The sequence below is a fragment of the Carassius auratus genome, chromosome 24 (genome assembly GCF_003368295.1).
Source record: "Carassius auratus strain Wakin chromosome 24, ASM336829v1, whole genome shotgun sequence".
Taxonomy (NCBI): domain Eukaryota; kingdom Metazoa; phylum Chordata; class Actinopteri; order Cypriniformes; family Cyprinidae; genus Carassius; species Carassius auratus.
Window position 1 is genome coordinate 12,001,795 of NC_039266.1, and position 17,585 is coordinate 12,019,379.

The 17,585-nt window shown below is 36.2% G+C and overlaps 1 protein-coding gene across 1 annotated transcript; it reads right to left on the bottom strand.

The window, feature by feature from the left end:
- Nucleotides 1-10,749: 10,749 nt before the first annotated feature.
- Nucleotides 10,750-17,214, bottom strand: pi15a (peptidase inhibitor 15a). Its single transcript, XM_026201034.1, has 6 exons — nt 17,068-17,214; nt 16,152-16,478; nt 15,464-15,582; nt 15,176-15,308; nt 14,463-14,578; nt 10,750-13,872 (listed from the first exon to the last, which is right to left on the bottom strand). Exons 2-6 carry the CDS (start codon nt 16,428-16,430, stop codon nt 13,737-13,739), a joined length of 783 nt encoding a protein of 260 aa, XP_026056819.1. The 5' UTR covers nt 16,431-16,478; nt 17,068-17,214; the 3' UTR covers nt 10,750-13,736.
- Nucleotides 17,215-17,585: the final 371 nt, after the last annotated feature.

Sequence of the window (17,585 nt, forward strand, 5' to 3'; positions counted from 1 at the left end):
ATGTTGATATGAGAGCATTTGTATTTCTGAAACATCCCCAATGTCTTGGTTTGAGTTCAGATTCATTGTTTGGGGAGCAGAAGACCAGGCAATATCTATAGCATAATCCAGTTTTGTTCAGTAAGTGGCCACCATAGCCTGAAATGGTAACTGGGTCTGGGAGCCTCTGGAATAAATGGCCATCTGCTGTCCTAAGTACTTCGCCGACTGATGTGTAGGCCTATTCAGAGGTGTGCTTCAGCAAAGAACTGACATAACATTCGGCTATTTCACATACTGTTGCCTTTCTGTCAGAATGCACAAGCCTGGTCATTCCACTCACACCTCTCTCATTAATAAAGCATTTTCATCCACAAAAAAATGCTGCATGCTGGTTATTATTTTGTTTTGCACTATCCCCTATAGAGTCTGTTGTCCCCCCCCCAAAAAAATATAGGTATGGTATATATGTAAACCAGTGTGGCACTAAATCATTCAGTAGTTGGATCACATTTCTTCCCAATTTTGATTTTTGAAGCACAGGACATTATCTGCATTCTTTAATAGGTGTAACAAGTGTATATGCAGGGTTTTAAGCTATGAAGTTGGTTTTCAGGATTTAGAATAATTAAAATGAAAGTTGATTTATTAAATTTACTAGGCACTTGGTCATTAATCAAATAAGGTAATTTGTGATATCACAAAAGTCAGTTTTTCTTGCTTCCATGTTAATTTGCAAAACTTTAAAAGTAATCCTGCATTGTACTGTAAAAAAAAAATAAAAGACAAATAAAAATGCTGTATCTGCTAAATTCAGAAAGTTTTTATCATAACATGACCATCAATCTTACCCAAACAACACCATTTATATTTAGATATTTAGCAAATAACTTTACAGAATATGAATTTTTCCTATTTGCTATATTTTTCAGAGCTCACAATGTATCTTAATGCAAATCACTGTCCTATCTGCTAGACAGTAGCTCATGTGCATACATTTGAACTCAATCCAATTTTTTTGCTGACTCTTACATTTATATTTAGCATCTCTGGACTGTCCAAACCAGAAGCTGTGCTTTTGGAGTACAGCTTTACTTTGCACTTAATGTTATAATGAGTCTCTACAGCGTGACCTACCACATTTTAAACAGCAATGAACCAACGTTTGTGGCTGGTTGTGTAGGTCACTGGCATGGGGCCGTGGCCGCAGCCATCAGAATGGATAGCTGTGTAAAGAGACCAGGACTCTCCAAAACTAAAATAGAAATGTAAAGGTGCTCCATGTGCCAGCAGGAGGCCGCCACAAAACACTGAAGTAATTCATAAGACACAGTCAATATAGAGTCATGGCATTTAAAGGGACAGTTTACCTAAAAAATAAAAATAAAAAGGCATTATTTGTTCCCCTTTAAGTTGTTCCAGCCAGTGTGAGTTTCTTATAAGATACTGTGAAGAGCATTGGTGAACAAACAGTTGATGTTTACAAAATACTATGGAAGTCAATGGCTGCTAAATTACTAAAAAAAAACACCATTCCATATCCATGAAAAGCTTCTTATAACATGTTATTTAAAGACAATACGTTTGCATTGCTGTGTAGAAGATCTGGTTGTTCTTCCCAGTTGAAGTCTATTCACTTTTCTTATTTGGCTCTCTCTTGAGCAGCCAAATCACCACTTCTTCCCCAAGTGTACATGTGCTTTAAGGCTGATGAGACAGATAAGTATTTCAGTTAGTGCCCTTGTGTATATTTACTTTCCAATAAACTGGATGAACCCAGAAACACAAGACCAAAAGCAGCTCAACGTCTCCCTCTACTGTTTACTAGGTGGAATTATATTAAAGGGTTATTTCGCCCAAAAATGAAAATTATGTCATTAATAACTCACCCTTATGCTGTTCCAAACATGTAAGGCCTCCTTTTATCTTCGGAACACAGTTTAAGATATTTTAGATTTAGTCCGAGAGCTCTCAGTCCCTCCATTGAAGCTGTGTGTACGGTATACTGTCCATGTCCAGGAAGGTATGAAAAACATCATCAAAGTAGTCCATGTGACATCAGAGGGTCCGTTGGAATTTTTTGAAGCATTGAAAATACATTTTGGTCCAAAAATAGCAAAAACGATGACTTTATTCAGCATTGTCTTCTCTTCCGTGTCTGTGTGAGAGAGAGTTCAAATCAAAGCAGCTGGATTTCCGATTCGCGAACGAATCATTCAGTTCACCAAATCGAACGGAATCGTTTTAAACGGTTCGCATCTCTAATACGCATTAATCCACAAATGACTTAAGATGTTAACTTTTTTAATGTGGCTGACACTCCCTCTAAGTTCAAACAAACCAATATCCCGGAGTAATTCATGTACTCAAACAGTACATTGACTGAACTGCTGTGATGAACACCGAGCCGAGCCAGATAACGAACAATAGACTGACTCGTTCACGAGTGAAGAACCGTTTCTGTCAGACGTGTCCGATTCGTGAACCGAGGAGCTGATGATACTGCGCATGTGTGATTCAGCGTGAAGCAGACTGACACACAGAGCGTCTGAACTGAACTGATTCTTTTGGTGATTGATTCTGAACTGATTCTGTGCTAGTGTTATGGGTGCGGGTAAACCGAAGGCTTGAATCAAGGGCAATCATCGCCAATGACGCCATTACGTCGAGCGCAAAAGAACTGGTGAACCGTTTTCTTCAACCGGTTTATTGAATCGAACTGTCCGAAAGAACTACTGGTAATCCGAACACCGATGCAACCGGTTCTTCACTCGTGAACGAGTCAGTCTATTGTTCGTTATCTGGCTCGGCTTGGTGACAAGGAAGAGAAGACAATGCTGAATTAAGTCGTCGTTTTTGTTATTTTTGGACCAAAATGTATTTTCGATGCTTCAAAAAATTCCAACGGACCCTCTGATGTCACATGGACTACTTTGATGATGTTTTTCTTACCTTCCTGGACATGGACAGTATACCGAACACACAGCTTCAATGGAGGGACTGAGAGCTCTCGGACTAAATCTAAAATATCTTAAACTGTGTTCCGAAGATAAAAGGAGGCCTTACATGTTTGGAACAGCATAAGGGTGAGTTATTAATGACATAATTTTCATTTTTGGGCGAACTAACCCTTTAAGACAAGGTGCATACTGTTGATACTTCTTCAAGGCCCTAGTTAATCACCATAATAATGCATATTTCCATCATACTGTTTCCTTTGATACTTTTATAACCTTTTCACATAATGTTTCAAAACTATACATACATACTTAATTATCATAATTACAGTAAGTATGGTCACCCATACTAAGAATTGGTGCTCTGCATTCAACCACTTAGTATACAGCAGTGAACACACACCCGGAGCAGTGGGCAGCCATTTATGCTGCAGCGCCCAGGGAGCAGTTGGGGGTTTGGGGGTCAATGCCTTGCTCAAGGACACCTCAGTCATGGTATTGAAGGTGGAGAGAGCACTGTACATTCACTCCCCCCACCTACAATTCCTGCCGACCCGAGACTCAAATTCACAACCCATGGATTGCGAGTCCAACTCTCTTACCATTAGGCCACGACTTCCCCATCCAAATGGACACACACACACACACACACACACACACACACACACAGCAGTGAGAAGTGACACACACCCGGAGCAGTGGGCAGCTATATATCCAGCACCCGGGGAGCAACTGGGGGTTCAGTGCCTTACTCAAGGACACTTCAGCCATGTGTACTGAGGGTGGAAGAGAGCGCTGTTCATTCACTCCCTCCACCTACAACTCCTGCCAGCACCGAGACTCAAACCGGTCAACCTTCTGGTAACTAGTCCAAGTCTCTAACCATTAGGCCACAGCTGCCCCAACAGATGCACTTGGTGACTTATCAAATATGCAATTTTTTGAAAGTTACCATGCAAATTACTTTGTACCAAAATGTAAATTTTCTTGCTTCCATTCGGATCATTTTCATCATCAGGTCTGTAATATAATTTTTTATATCACCATAATAATATAATTTTTCCCCCTTACACTAGCTCTAATACCTTTAAAACATTTACCTTCAGTCACAATTTGCCTAATTGTTGAGTATATACAAAGCATAAATGTATATAAGTATATAAAATAAGTGTTATACTGGGTTCTTGGTTAAGGATTTGGGCATTATACCTATTTTATATAAGATATTTTTGATGATATATAATGCAGAATTTGCAGAGAGAAAGTGAGGAATGGTCTCTATGTTTACATCATTGCAGAGCTGTGCCTGGAAGATTCTGCAAGTGTTTTTGCAATAAGGTTAAAAAAAGCAGGAGCAAATAAGACAATGCAATGCATATTCCCCAAACAGAGGTCTGTTTTCATGCATACATCCTGCAGAGATTATAATGAGATGCATGGAAAATATATGTAAAAATCTGTTTGTGTTCATTCTAGCCAGAGCTGGTAATTTGATTTCACAGCAGGAAAACACTGAAATCTCCCTGTATTGTTTTTGGAGGGCACATGGAACAAGGTGCATCTCATTTATATGGAGAACATCTTCCGTATTCCTCCTGTAAACAACCACGGCAACATCACTGTGAAGAGCGCTGCTCTGGGAATCGCATGCTCTGGTTTCAGGTTCTTGATAATACTCCTAAGATAAGCTTCCTATCCGGACAAACAAACTTATTGTAGGCTAATGCCAGAGGGATGATATACTGAGAACTGGTTGTCAGACATAGACTAAATAAACCTTCTGAAATTCCCTTTGACATGAATCTTTGAAGAACTTTTTTTTTTTTTTGTAATTATTTCAGAAATCAATACTTATTCAGGGAGGAACCATTATATTGATCAGATCAAAAGTGACAATCAAGACGTTTATCATTTTACAACATTTTTATTGGAACAATTCATCAACGACTCTGCTCCTCATGGAAACGAAAACGAAAATGCTCCTCATGGTTTCCACAAAACATCAAGCATTACAACTGTTTTCAACACTGATATTATGAAATGTTTATTGAGCACCAATTTAGCATATATATATTATATATATATATATAAGAAATTCTGAAGGATCACGTGACACTGGAGATTAAAGTAAAGTCTGGAAACATTGCAGCAATATTTCACAATATAACTTTAATAAAACAGTGTACAGTAATGTGACTAAAAAAATAAAAAAACAGGATCTACTTTAATTTGCTTCAGGAAGCAAGAAAGATTGTATATACAAAGTCAAGATGATTCCACAATTCATTGGAATATATTAGTTTGCATACTATTTTATCAGAATCAGTGATTTCGAAATGGTTCATGCAATGAAAATGATTTTTATGTTTTTGTATTATTTCATCATCAATAGTAAACTTAAAAGCATGACACATCTGGTTATGCAATCAACATACCTTGTAGATCACAGATCTGCAAACCCGTTGGTTTATTTAATTTAGTATTTATTATGTATTTTATGCAGTTTTTTTCATTTGGAACAATTTACACTGATTTAAAACTACTCTTTTAGAAAAAGTGCACTTTTAAAGGGTGCACCTTTGTAAATAAGGGTATATATTGGTAGCTTAAAGGTACCTACGTTTACATATTAAGGTACAAAAAATGTCCTTTTACAAAAAGATACTGCCCTTGTGACAGCTTTTCCGCAATATTTATTTACAGTATACTATGTTATTATATTGCAGTGTAGGCTAGTTATTTTGCATCCAGCTCGTGTCTTTTACAGGCTTCTTGCTCTTCAAGTGTTTTTGTTTTTGTGTTCCCAGCATCTAAAGTCGTGTGTACCCCATTCTTTTAAAACCATATTATCTACCAAGTTTAGAAAGGAGGCAATACTTTTTTCAAGTAAACAAACAACCTACAAAATACATTTTCTGCCGCCTATTGGACTGAATTGTCTCTCGCCACACACACACACACACACACACACAAAACTTAATCCACATTAGTTGGCAAAATAAAGTTTCTTCCACCTAATGGACTACTGCAATCTTTCTCTCTATTATCCTGCATAAAAATATAAAATATAAATAAAAAGTTTAATGCCATTCCTTGTCTGTTATTTAATTTGGTCTGTAGGTTTATTTATTTGTTTATTTATTTTCATGAAGTCCGTATCTCTCACGATGTCCAGTATCTTCAGCCTGAGGACTGGGATGGTACTGTAATGTATGAAGCCTGTGGTAGTGTAAAGATCCAGATAGGGCAAAGACTGCCATCTGCTGGTGATTCAGTGCCATTATTGTGTGACTTGATTTCATCACTTGAATGGAGCTTATTTTCCACAAAACGTTTCTACAGACTTTCGTCACATTATGTCACATACTGCTTTGATTCAGCATCAAAGCAACCCAGCACAAGTGGCTTCCTCTTAGAAACATGGAATGGACTGTTTCAAGGAAACTCTGGGAAAGCCCAATCTGATTTCATGACACTATATCAGTGATTCATTCCCATACAGACATTGATCTTGGCATGAAATGATGGTTCTTGAAATCTATGAAGTTCTCCCAATGTAAATGCTTCTCCAAGACAAAAACAACAGATCAAGGCAATAATCAAGGTTAACAACAGAACATGGGTGACCAAATACTCCAACTAAACTCCAACTAAAAAAGGTTTTTCTGTGACTGTCTTTCATGTTAGTCAGGGTATACATTATCTATATTATCTATATTATTATGCAAAATTAATTTAAGGCAGTAAGGCCTAAAGTTTTTTTTTTTTTTTTTTACCTTTTCTAAAGGTACCCTTTTGTACCTACAGAACAAATAGTAATATGTACATATTAACCTAAAAGGAACAAAAATGTACCTTTTGAAAAAAATATCACCCCATGGTGTGTGTGTGTGTGTGTGTGTGTGCTCTTGTTTATGTGACATATCAGGAAACAACTCTGTATAATGACATGGGTATGACACAGGTAATACAAGGAGAGGGCAACTTATGAGGACATAACCCATGTGCCCATTTTTCAAAACATTTATAAATCCTACAGAATGAGTTTTTTTTGAAAATGCACTAAGTTTCTTGTGAGGGTTAGGGTTAGGTGTAGGGTTGGTGAAGGCCGAGAGAATATACAGTTTCTACAGTATAAAAACCATTACGCCTGTGGGATGTCCCCACTTTTCACAAAAACAAATGCGTGTTTGTACCTAAAGAATACATAGTACTACGTACATATTAACCTAAAAGGAACAAAAATGTACCTTTTGAAAAAAATATTGCCTCATTGTGTGTGTGTGTGTGTGCGTGTTGCTGAGTAGTCATTACACATTACACATTTCACATTCTCTGTTTCTGTCACTAAAACAGAAAGAGTGTAGCTGCTTGCGTTCAGCTCATATTCTCCAAAATGGCACTATGGTGATGTGGAGAGACACAGAGGAGACAAATTGTCGAATAATGTAATTATTTTTGTTTTCTTCGCGTACAAAAAGTATTCTCGTCACTTCATAAGATGATGGTTGAACCACTGAAGGCAGATGGACTATTCTGACGATTTTAGCTTTGAAATGCTTGCACAGATTTTACAACCTGGCACACAACTACGTATATCATGAGATTCCTGCTATAATTCAACACCTGATGTTCCACTGTGTTGGACATTACACTTTAAAAATAATCATGTTCAACAACAACAAGATCATCAACTTATTGTTTTTTATATTAATCACTTGATACTATGATTACAAGATTACAATTACAATGAAATCACATCAACACAGGGGGCTCAAACAGATGCCATTCATTTAGTATTTTTCTTGTTGAAAATAGACACAGCCCACTTGGCTGCATCCTGAGAACAGACTCTGAGTGGTATCTTACCAAACCCTTGAGATTTAGAGCTGAGAACCTTTTTACAACCACGCGCCAACATCTGTGAGGATCTCCAACCAGTCAGAGGCCTTGCTATCTGTCAAACAGATGTGTGTAAATTCACACTGCTCCAGCCACCATAAACCACTAAAGCAGAGTCCTATAATTTCAACAGTCCTCCTCACACTATCATAAAGAAGGTGTGATTTGCTGCAGGGACAATGTAAATTTCATGTAAACCCTAACCATCTCCACATGTATATTAAACATGGAATATCTTCTCAATTTCTGTAATTGCACTAGCCAGCAGTCCTAGTGTGGAAAGACAAAATACTTTATGTGTCACATCCAAGGAGCCAGGGTTTTGTTTATTAGTTGTTAGCCTTCATGCTAACTACACCATTCGAATGCAAAAAAGTATCTGTCTTGAATTAACAATTACTAAGAACAACTGTCTTTTTAACCAACATTAAATATTGTATTCGTATAGCTATTAGTTAATGTCAATTAATGCATTAACTAACCTTAACCCTAACCTTTTTTTTCTTCTCCCAACTCCCAGGAATTAAAAGGTGAGTTTTGATAGTATCCATAAATGAATTGACAAGCTTTCTTCCAAGCTGCATTTTTGGCAATCATTATGCAAAGCTTAAAGCTCCATTATGATGAACAGCTGGCTTTTTCTCATGTAGCATGGAAAGTGGGGACAGTATTTAAGAGGCAGGCCGAGGACAGCAGAGGCCAGTCTGAACTTAGCCACCTCAGATGAGAGGAAGGAGGCGCAGGGAGAGCAGGAGGAGGGACGCTTGTCGAATGAACAGATTTTTTTCGTGGGTTCCTCAGACAGAGAGAACGGCAAAGAGAGAGAAAGAGGGAAAAACACGCAAAGAATTGAAAAATGCTATCTGCGATGGTTCCCGGGAGACATGAAAGAAAACAAGTGAGAGCCAAGTTTTCATCAGCAGGTTGTTGGTCTGCCATGTGTAGCTGCAAGCCAAAGACAAACTGGATCTTCTTCTTATCCGCCATCAGCAGAAAACTCACCTGATGTTTAGCTGAAAGAGGCTGAGGACATGTTTGAAAATAAAAAGTTGCTGAAAGCTCACATACTCCAATTATTAATCACCTGTTTTTCACATCTTCCAAATAAAAGTTGTATTTCATAAGAAAATTCAAAGTTTTAAATCACTATGGGAATAATTGAGACTGAAATTTTGTGACAAATTTGGGTTGCTCTGAAATAAAACAATGTCCAGTTTTGTTAGATACAAACAAGCGCACAATGAATCTTGTAATTCGCACAGGTGGGGTATTTTTCTTGCAGCTGCAGTTTCGGGTTTGAGGAGCCTCTTGTTTAAAGACGTGAAACATTAATTTCCACTTGAGCTGGACTTTGTATGGATTTTACTAAAGCGCACTATTAGTCATTTTGACCTGGAGCTTAAATTAAAACAGGGCTGTATTGTACAAGCGTAATGAGGCATATGAAGCAATGAGGCAAGTAAAAAATCTGAACAGAAATATACTCAATAGAATGAACCTATGATTAATAATGCATTATATAGTTAAATATAATGGAACAGAATTAATTCAATGTCAAACCCTGTTTCAATTTAACTTGATGCAACATTTCCAAATGAAACAGGATTTGATTCAACCCAGACTCACTATTTATATACAAAAATAGGACAATAATATTTCAAAATCTGTTATGTCGCAGCATTATGCTGGTGCATTAAATTATTACTTATATGCTTTTTCACATCTATGTACAGCCCAGGTCACATAACGACAAAGCAAACAATATATTTCTGACATATATATATATATATATATATATATATATATAATAGAAATATAAAAAAGATATAATATATCATTATACTGAATTATAAAAGGTACTTCGGGGGAAAATTCGTACATTTAATAGTATTTCTTAAAAAAAGCTTTTTATATGTTTAAGAATATTTAATATAATATATATTTCATATATTTTCATATATTTGTCACCCTTTCTGTTTGCTACACAGTTGGAGAGAATCAGATGGCATGTTTGGCTATTTTCCCTATCAGTTCATCAGCTTGACGTTAGCAGGAAAGGAAAGTCTTTTGAGAGGAAGTGCATTATTACATTTTAAATTAAAGATTATTAAGACTAACATTTTATTATTATTATTATTCAAAACAATTTGAATGAATTGTGCACATTAAGACCAGTATAAAAGCTAATAAATGGTCAAATTTTGATGCCTGGCGTAGCCTGCCCATTCAGTATTACTGTACACCCACTTCATCCTTCCTGTGAAACACTACCTTTTTAATGTTTTGGCATATTTTCTACACGGCTACCGCATACCATAAGGTTTAGAAAAGGGTACAATGACCTGTTATTCTTTGTACGCCATTGGCAGGAATCTGCCTCTTTTCACAGCTGGAAGTCTGTAGAAGAACAGCTGTGTCTGTCCAATAGATCAAAACATTTATGGCATCATATTTCCCTGCGAAATCTGCATACTTCTCCCAAATCTGCTGAATTTGGTAGCGGTGAGAGTCTGTCTGCCTGCACGAGGCGGAGCCTGTAGCTTTCACAGAGTTCATCAGTTTCATTCGCTCCATTGCAGACCCGAGGGTCCCTCTCGGAAGACCATATACATATTATTGTTTATGTAGATGGGTAACGCCTGGGCCAAAGTCAACGTTTTCTTATCAAGATATAATTGTAACCAGTTTTCATATCAAGGAAGTGGTCTTAAAATGACAAAGCTTAAGTGAAATTGTAAACACAGCATCAAAAGAGCAGGGATGAGGAAGAGTTTCTCAGAAGATCCCATAATTACTATCAGCTCTGTCTGTTTCTGTGTAAAGAGAGAGGGGAGAGAAAACAAGAGAAGGGGATGGGTGGACAGAGAAAAAGGAGGGACTATACATGTTTTGAACACATTTGAAGAAAAACTAACTGTGAAGCAAAATGGTTTTCAGCTTTATTCAACAATACAAAATATGTCATCAAGCAGCCTGATTAAAAAGTATAAATACAACATTCATTTAAATAATCAGCAAGGGTGGTGGTATTGTTTAAACGTCTATAAAACACATATACTTCAAATAATAACTAGGTTTCTCATTGCATTTGTTTTTGTTTGCAGGCCGAAGGCCAAAATAGTTTCGACCTGCACTGATGATTTCTCTTTCAACAACTAGTCTTGATCCAAAACTCTCACCAAAAATATTTGTTGCTGATGGCTGTTATTTGAAAGATATCAAAAGTTTGGGGTCATTAAAATCTTTGAAAAATCAAAGTTGCTAACAAAGGTCACATTTATTTGATTTGTTTTTTATTTTTTTATTAATAATAAAAAAGAGAGTAGTGTTAAATAATAATTCTGTCTAAAGAAAAAAAAAAACTTTTCTACATATATTTTAAAATAGAATTTATTCAGCAGCCATTACCCTAGTCTTACCCCAGCCATTATCATGTCACATGATCCTTCAGAAACCATTATATTATACTGAGTTGGTGCCTAAGAAACATTTCTTGTTATTATAAGTTTATAAAAAAAAAAAAACTGCTTATTATTTTTTGTCAGGAGTTATGATTATTTTATGAATAGAAAGTTCAAATGAACATCATTTATTTTAAATTGAAATCTGTCACTTTTGATCAATTTGCTGAATAAAAGTATTAATTTCTTAAAATATCTCTGACCCCAAACTTTTGAACAGTGTAGTCTGCAATGAGGAACAAAATGACAAGTTTAAATAACAAATTTTCTAGATAGATAGATAGATAGATTTGTATAAAAGGGCTATGTACAGCTTATTTCAAATGATAAATAGAGTGTTACTGAAATACAGGTGGCATTTTGTACTGTATATGATGTGTTAACAATAGGTGGAAATACATTTAACATTATGCTCATTAAAACTAGCACCATAACTTGTTTAGCACATTTAAAAAAAAAAAAAAGATTTGAGGTCTGCAAAGACATATTAACACAGTGAGAAATGCAGTCTATGACAAATAATATTTTACAGAACAGAATTTAACAGATGAAAATCATGTTGAAGTCAAAATCAAATGAAGTCATGTTGACCAAGCTGAATCTATGGAGGGAAAGGGATAAATAGCTCTTTATACCCCCTCCTCCATGTTCCGATTACAGCAGAGTACTGCCTGGTAGATTTCCTAAGTGCTTGTGTGATGCAGTTCAAAGAGTGAAATCTACACAATGCAATACAATGCAATTGTGTGCCACTGTTATGCATGCACTGTAGAGAATATACTGCTGAAATCATAATAAAATGTATGTACAAATGATAATTTTTTTAATATAAAATGTAAAAAATCACCGTAAATGACAGCTTTCTAAATAAAAAAAATAAAAAAATAAAAAAAAAAATTTTAAGGTGCATTTACACATCAAATATATTTCCATGCTAATCCGCCTCAACATTTAATGAGGGTGCAGCATGATTAGCCATCTCACTAAATGCTCTTTCTGGGGTTGCAAATTCAGAGTTTTTTTCATTCCATGATTTCTAAGCCCAAAGAAGTAGGCTTTAAGCATGTGGAAACCTTCCAAAAAGGAAGACCCAAAGCAAAGCTTTACTAAGAATGCAAGGGAGTGTATTCAAGCCAGCGAAGTACTGTTGTTTCCAGATCACTTCAAGAAGAGCTAGCTTAACATTTGAACTGAAGCACCAAAAGCCAACCTCCAGGGTTAATAGATATGACATCACACAAAACAAGCTGCACAAACTAAAGTGAATAGATTGCATTGATTTAAATGGATAGTTCACTGAAAAATTTAAATTCTGTCATTATTTACGAGATATGTTGAATGTTGTTCCAAACTTGCATGAACATAAAAGAACACACTTTGAAGAGTGCTGGTTACCAAATAGTTATACTTCATATTGACTTCTATTGTCATAGAGGTCATTTGAAACGACATGAAGATGAGTAAATGTTTCATGCATCAAGTTTGGAATGACATAAAGAGGAGTAAATGAGACTTTTTTTCTGTGGGACACAAAAGAAAATATATACAAGAATGTTTCAGCAGTTTCTGAGTGTACAATTAAAGACAACTGGTTCCAAAACTTTCAAACTCCAGAAAGGACATAAATGAGGTTTGAAAGTAATGTACACAAAAACAGCTGAAACTCATCTAGTTCTACAAAATATCTTAGTTTTTCTTCAACAGACGAAAGAAAGTCATACGAGTTCAGAATGAGTAAATCACAGAATTTTCATTTTGGGTGAACTAGCCTTTTAAACTATTGAGACTAGTCTGGCACTACAGACAATTTGCAACATTAGACTTGCCAACAAAGCCTGATGGGAGTTTTGGCAATTGCACCTTGTGTTCTCAGAGTACAGTTAAGACCAGTTCACACCAAGAACGAAAACTATAAAGATTACAAAAATTAAGTGCACGCACCTCTGCCGCTTTAAATTCTCCAGCTCATTATAGCAAGATGGATTCTGACTGGGTGTCAGTGTTTGTAAAAAAAAATTGAAAAAAGTTATTCCAAGAATTATAGCTGTGGTATGGACTCTTCTATTCTTTAATGATTTTTAGAACTATATCGTTATCGTTATCTTTATAGTTATCATCCTTGGTGTGAATGGGCCTTTACAGTTGAATACTGTAAGCACCAATCATGTCTTGACAGATCACAGTAGAGTCCCTCTCAGGAAATAAACCACTGGGTTTATACTCAAAACAATATAATACATGGTATAAACATTGAAAAATAAGTTATTTACATATCTTTAAAAATAATGCTGCCTTGCAACCCATGGTCCTATATGGCCCATATATTAAAGAAAAAAAGAAAAGAAAAAAAAAAAAAAACAGGGTGATACAGGAATGTTGTGCAAATTCCCATGAGGGACAGTGTCTCTGTGATGGGGCATGTGCATTCTGTCTGTGTTTATTTAAACCAGTGCAGGTAATTTGAGTTCACAGCAGGAAAGCACATGTTGTTACTGCATGAACCTCCATAGCTCGGAGGGCATGTGGAGCAAGGAACACCTACTTTATACGGGGCCTCACCTATCCAGTTCCCCCTGTAAACAACAATAGCAACAACTATCAATTACACACCAATGGACAAAGTTAACCACATGTATTTATATTTAAAATTGTGCTTCATGAGGTGTCAGATGAAGTTTGATAAGGACATAAATGTAATAACTAGACTGTACATTTCCATTTCTAACAGTGCTTCTATATTAAGAAGACAAGCTTTAAATCAATCTGGATCTACTTTAACTAGCTCTCAGTTAGCAAGTCGGGTCCTAACTAGTGTTTATAAATAGCATGCTCTGCAGTAGCCTAAGAATTTTCTGAAGTGCGCCGCCTCAGAAGACTGAAAAAGGAGGTCACAAGTCAGTAACAAGTCACCAGCCACACAAGATTACGGTGCTTTGATTCTTGAATTAGAGGTAGAATTCCACTAAAATTCCACATGTGGCAGGAATGCAAGAGGTCGTCTAGGTCTTTGAACCAGAAGGCCCCATGGATGTCCACGTCAAGAATGTTTTAACAGAGACGTGTCAGGTTGCTAGCTTAGCCTAATTATGTTACTAAATAGTTTCACTCTTGGGTTTAGCAGTTTAGCTTAGCTAAAGCACAAGAAAACATATACTGTACTTACTTTGGAGAATAGTTGCACACCAAGTATGTTGCCCTCTTCCATACTGAGCCCCAAACATTCATATTATGGCATGTGTTGATGGCACATCCTACTTTATTTGAGGTTGCCCACACCATCTGGTAAAAACAGAAGCAAAAAGTGAGCAACGGTCAAGTTTTAATGATATTTACCACCGTTCGAAAAGCATACTATGCTCACCAAAGTTCCATTTATTTTCGGAATATTCTGTAATATCATTCTAATTTAAAATAACTATGTTCTATTTTAATATAGTTTAAAAAGTAATGTATTCCTGTCATGGCAAAGCGGAATTCTCAGCAGCCTTTACTCCAGTTTTCAGTGTCTCATGGTCCTTCAGAAATCATTCTTACGTGCTGATTTGGTGAAACATTTCTTATTATCAATGATGAAAATGGTTGTGATGCTTAATATTTTTTTTTGCAAAAACTGTGATATCTTTTTTTCCAGAATTCTTTGATGAATAGAAAGTTCAAAAGGACCGCATTTCTTTGAAATATATATATCTTTATATATTTTTATGGTCTTTACGGTCACTTTTGAACAATGTAATGATGATTTGCTAAATAAAAGTATTCATAAAAAAAACCCACATGCATATAAATAATAAAATACATATATAACTCAACCCAAACTTTTGAATAGTTGTGTACCTGAAGAAATTAGTTACACAAACATCATCATAATCAACTCACTTGTGTATAATGAGTGCACATAGGCCCGTAGCACTTAAGGGGACATCTGGGATTGCAGTCTCGAGGATAGGGAAAAGAATAGTCCTTCACTTCATCATACCAGGGCTTTACAAGCTGCAAAATGGACCTGTATCTGTAAACGATCCAAACATAGTACCAAATCTTATTATGGTGTGATGAAATGCTTTCCTTGCTCTTTCAGGCTCAAATGCCCTTGGGTATAGTGGAAAATAACCATAGGAAACATCACTGATCATAACTGGGAATGATGGTAGTGAAGATGCATACCTTCCAGTTCGGACTGAAAGGTTCTGACCCAGAAATCGAAGAAGATTGCGAGGACCGTGCTCCCAAATACACGTGGATGCCCACTGTTCAGCCGTCTTTGCAAGAGTGTCATCCCAGACCTGAGATATGTAATACACTTTTATCAGTCCACTAAAATAAATTCATGTATTAATTGCATAATTAGATTAAGGGATCATTCAATAAGCTTTACCCCTTTAATCTTGGTCAAATCAGAGAATTATTAAAGAAAATTTAACATTTGGATCTACTGAAACATATCTGATACACTACAGCATTTCCCATGGCTGTGCACTTTTGGAAGTATTTCAGTGCTTAGCTTTAGTCTAAGTACATTGATCTATGCTGCAGAGGATCAACTTTGGTGGTCCGAGCCAATTAAATCTGCTCAACAGCTGCTAGTGCCCAATGGACACAGAGAAGTATGTCGTTTCTGCATCCTGCGATGAGCGCGTTACTTGTGCAACACTCACGTGTCCAACTACAACAGCAGCAATGCGCTTTCCAGGCAAAGTGCCAGCTAATTATACAATGAAATAAATAAAACAACTGAACCCAGTGAACTGCAATGAGGGTGTAGAGCAAAAGTTCAAACAAGCAAGTCCAAACTGTTCCTGATTATATCATATGCTACTTATTTCAAAAATGGTAATAATTGTAAGTAACTTACCATATATTCCATGTTTGAGGCTGGAGGGAAAACTTTCCCTCTTACTTTATTATGGTAATCAAGTATCGCAAGCATATCGTTCTGGGAAATATAACGTTTCCGTCTGGTTTTGGGAAGGTTTGCGGCTTCAGTGAGATATTTTGGAGGCGCAGAGCCAATATCAGTGAAATTGGTTGCTGGAAGAGATGAAGAGGCAGTGGGATTGAAGGCTGCCAGTGCACTTGTTCCACAGGATATACACAAGAGCAGAATGTCGATAGCCAAGTGGTTTTCATTCATGATTGATGGCTGGGATGTGGCGAGAGGTTTCTATTCCTTTTGCACAATCTGCATGTGAAACACAAATGATTCCCATTCATTAGAGAATGCAATAAACTGTATTATGTCATTTGACCCTTCCTGTACCATAAAACCAACAATATAAATAATTTTTTTTATCATTATTACATCTTTGCTTTCAATATTTTTTTTTTCAGAATACTTTATACCATTTCTACTCAATTGTATGAGTTCAGTAATTAAATTCATATTGATTGTAAAATTGCAATGAACTTATGAATGCAGGTTTTAACTTTTACACCACTTTTCAAAATAAAGCAGCAAATAAAAGTTTTCAATATTACTGTCAACATTAGCCATAAGTGTCATAAAAAATGACAAACACACACATACACACACACACACACTTAAAAAAAAATTAAAAGCTGATTGAAAATGAATATGAATTTTTATTGATTTTTGCTAAAGTGTTTGACATTTATAGAAATAAAAAACGTATTCCTTAAAACAACTAACATGAAATTCAACTGGTCATTCAATATTTATCTCTACACACATTTGGCTCTAGAATCCATGCATCAGTTTACCAACATACAATCTAAGTATAAAGATTTCTCGAGCACAAAAATGTTCCTACCTTCTCAGAGATGCTAGAGCAGTCTGTGGATATAAACACGTCTCCTTATTGCCTGAGTCTGTCCAGCAGCAGCTTTTCTTTGACTCACTGTGAACTCGAGAGTTATTTCTCTCTCCCTCTCTCCCTGCTGAGAAGCACTGAGGGTTTATATATGGCTGAGGTACCGGTTCAGGAAGTATTCTGGCTTTGAAGGTGCACTGGGATCCACCCCATCCGTCACCTGAAGCGTGACATCATCTGAGACGTAATACTGCGTCTCTTTTATCCATTTCCTGGCAGATCCAAGCAGGCTTAATCAAAACATCTGCTTTTAGTTTGCACAGCTGGCGTGAGTAGAAAAGAAAACATAAGATAAGCAAGTGAATCCTTGACCCCTAGATGTAGCTTAGTCCATTGCGATGGATATTTAAGAAGCTCCAAATTAACAAATATATGAGTATTAATAAAGCAAGGAGTTTTGTAACTAATTTGTTTAAATGCCTGTAACTGTTTTTTAGTACAGGGTGTCTCATATATTA

Bases quoted from the DNA above. Each gene is read 5' to 3' on its own strand.
- pi15a (XM_026201034.1), bottom strand. From the start codon at position 16,430: ATGAATGAAAACCACTTGGCTATCGACATTCTGCTCTTGTGTATATCC. The intron at 15,583-16,151 runs GTAAGTTACTTA...TACATATCTCAG, and splicing joins CCTCAAACATGGAATATATG to GTCTGGGATGACACTCTTGC. The intron at 14,579-15,175 runs GTGAGTTGATTA...TGTTTTTACCAG, and splicing joins TGTGCACTCATTATACACAA to ATGGTGTGGGCAACCTCAAA.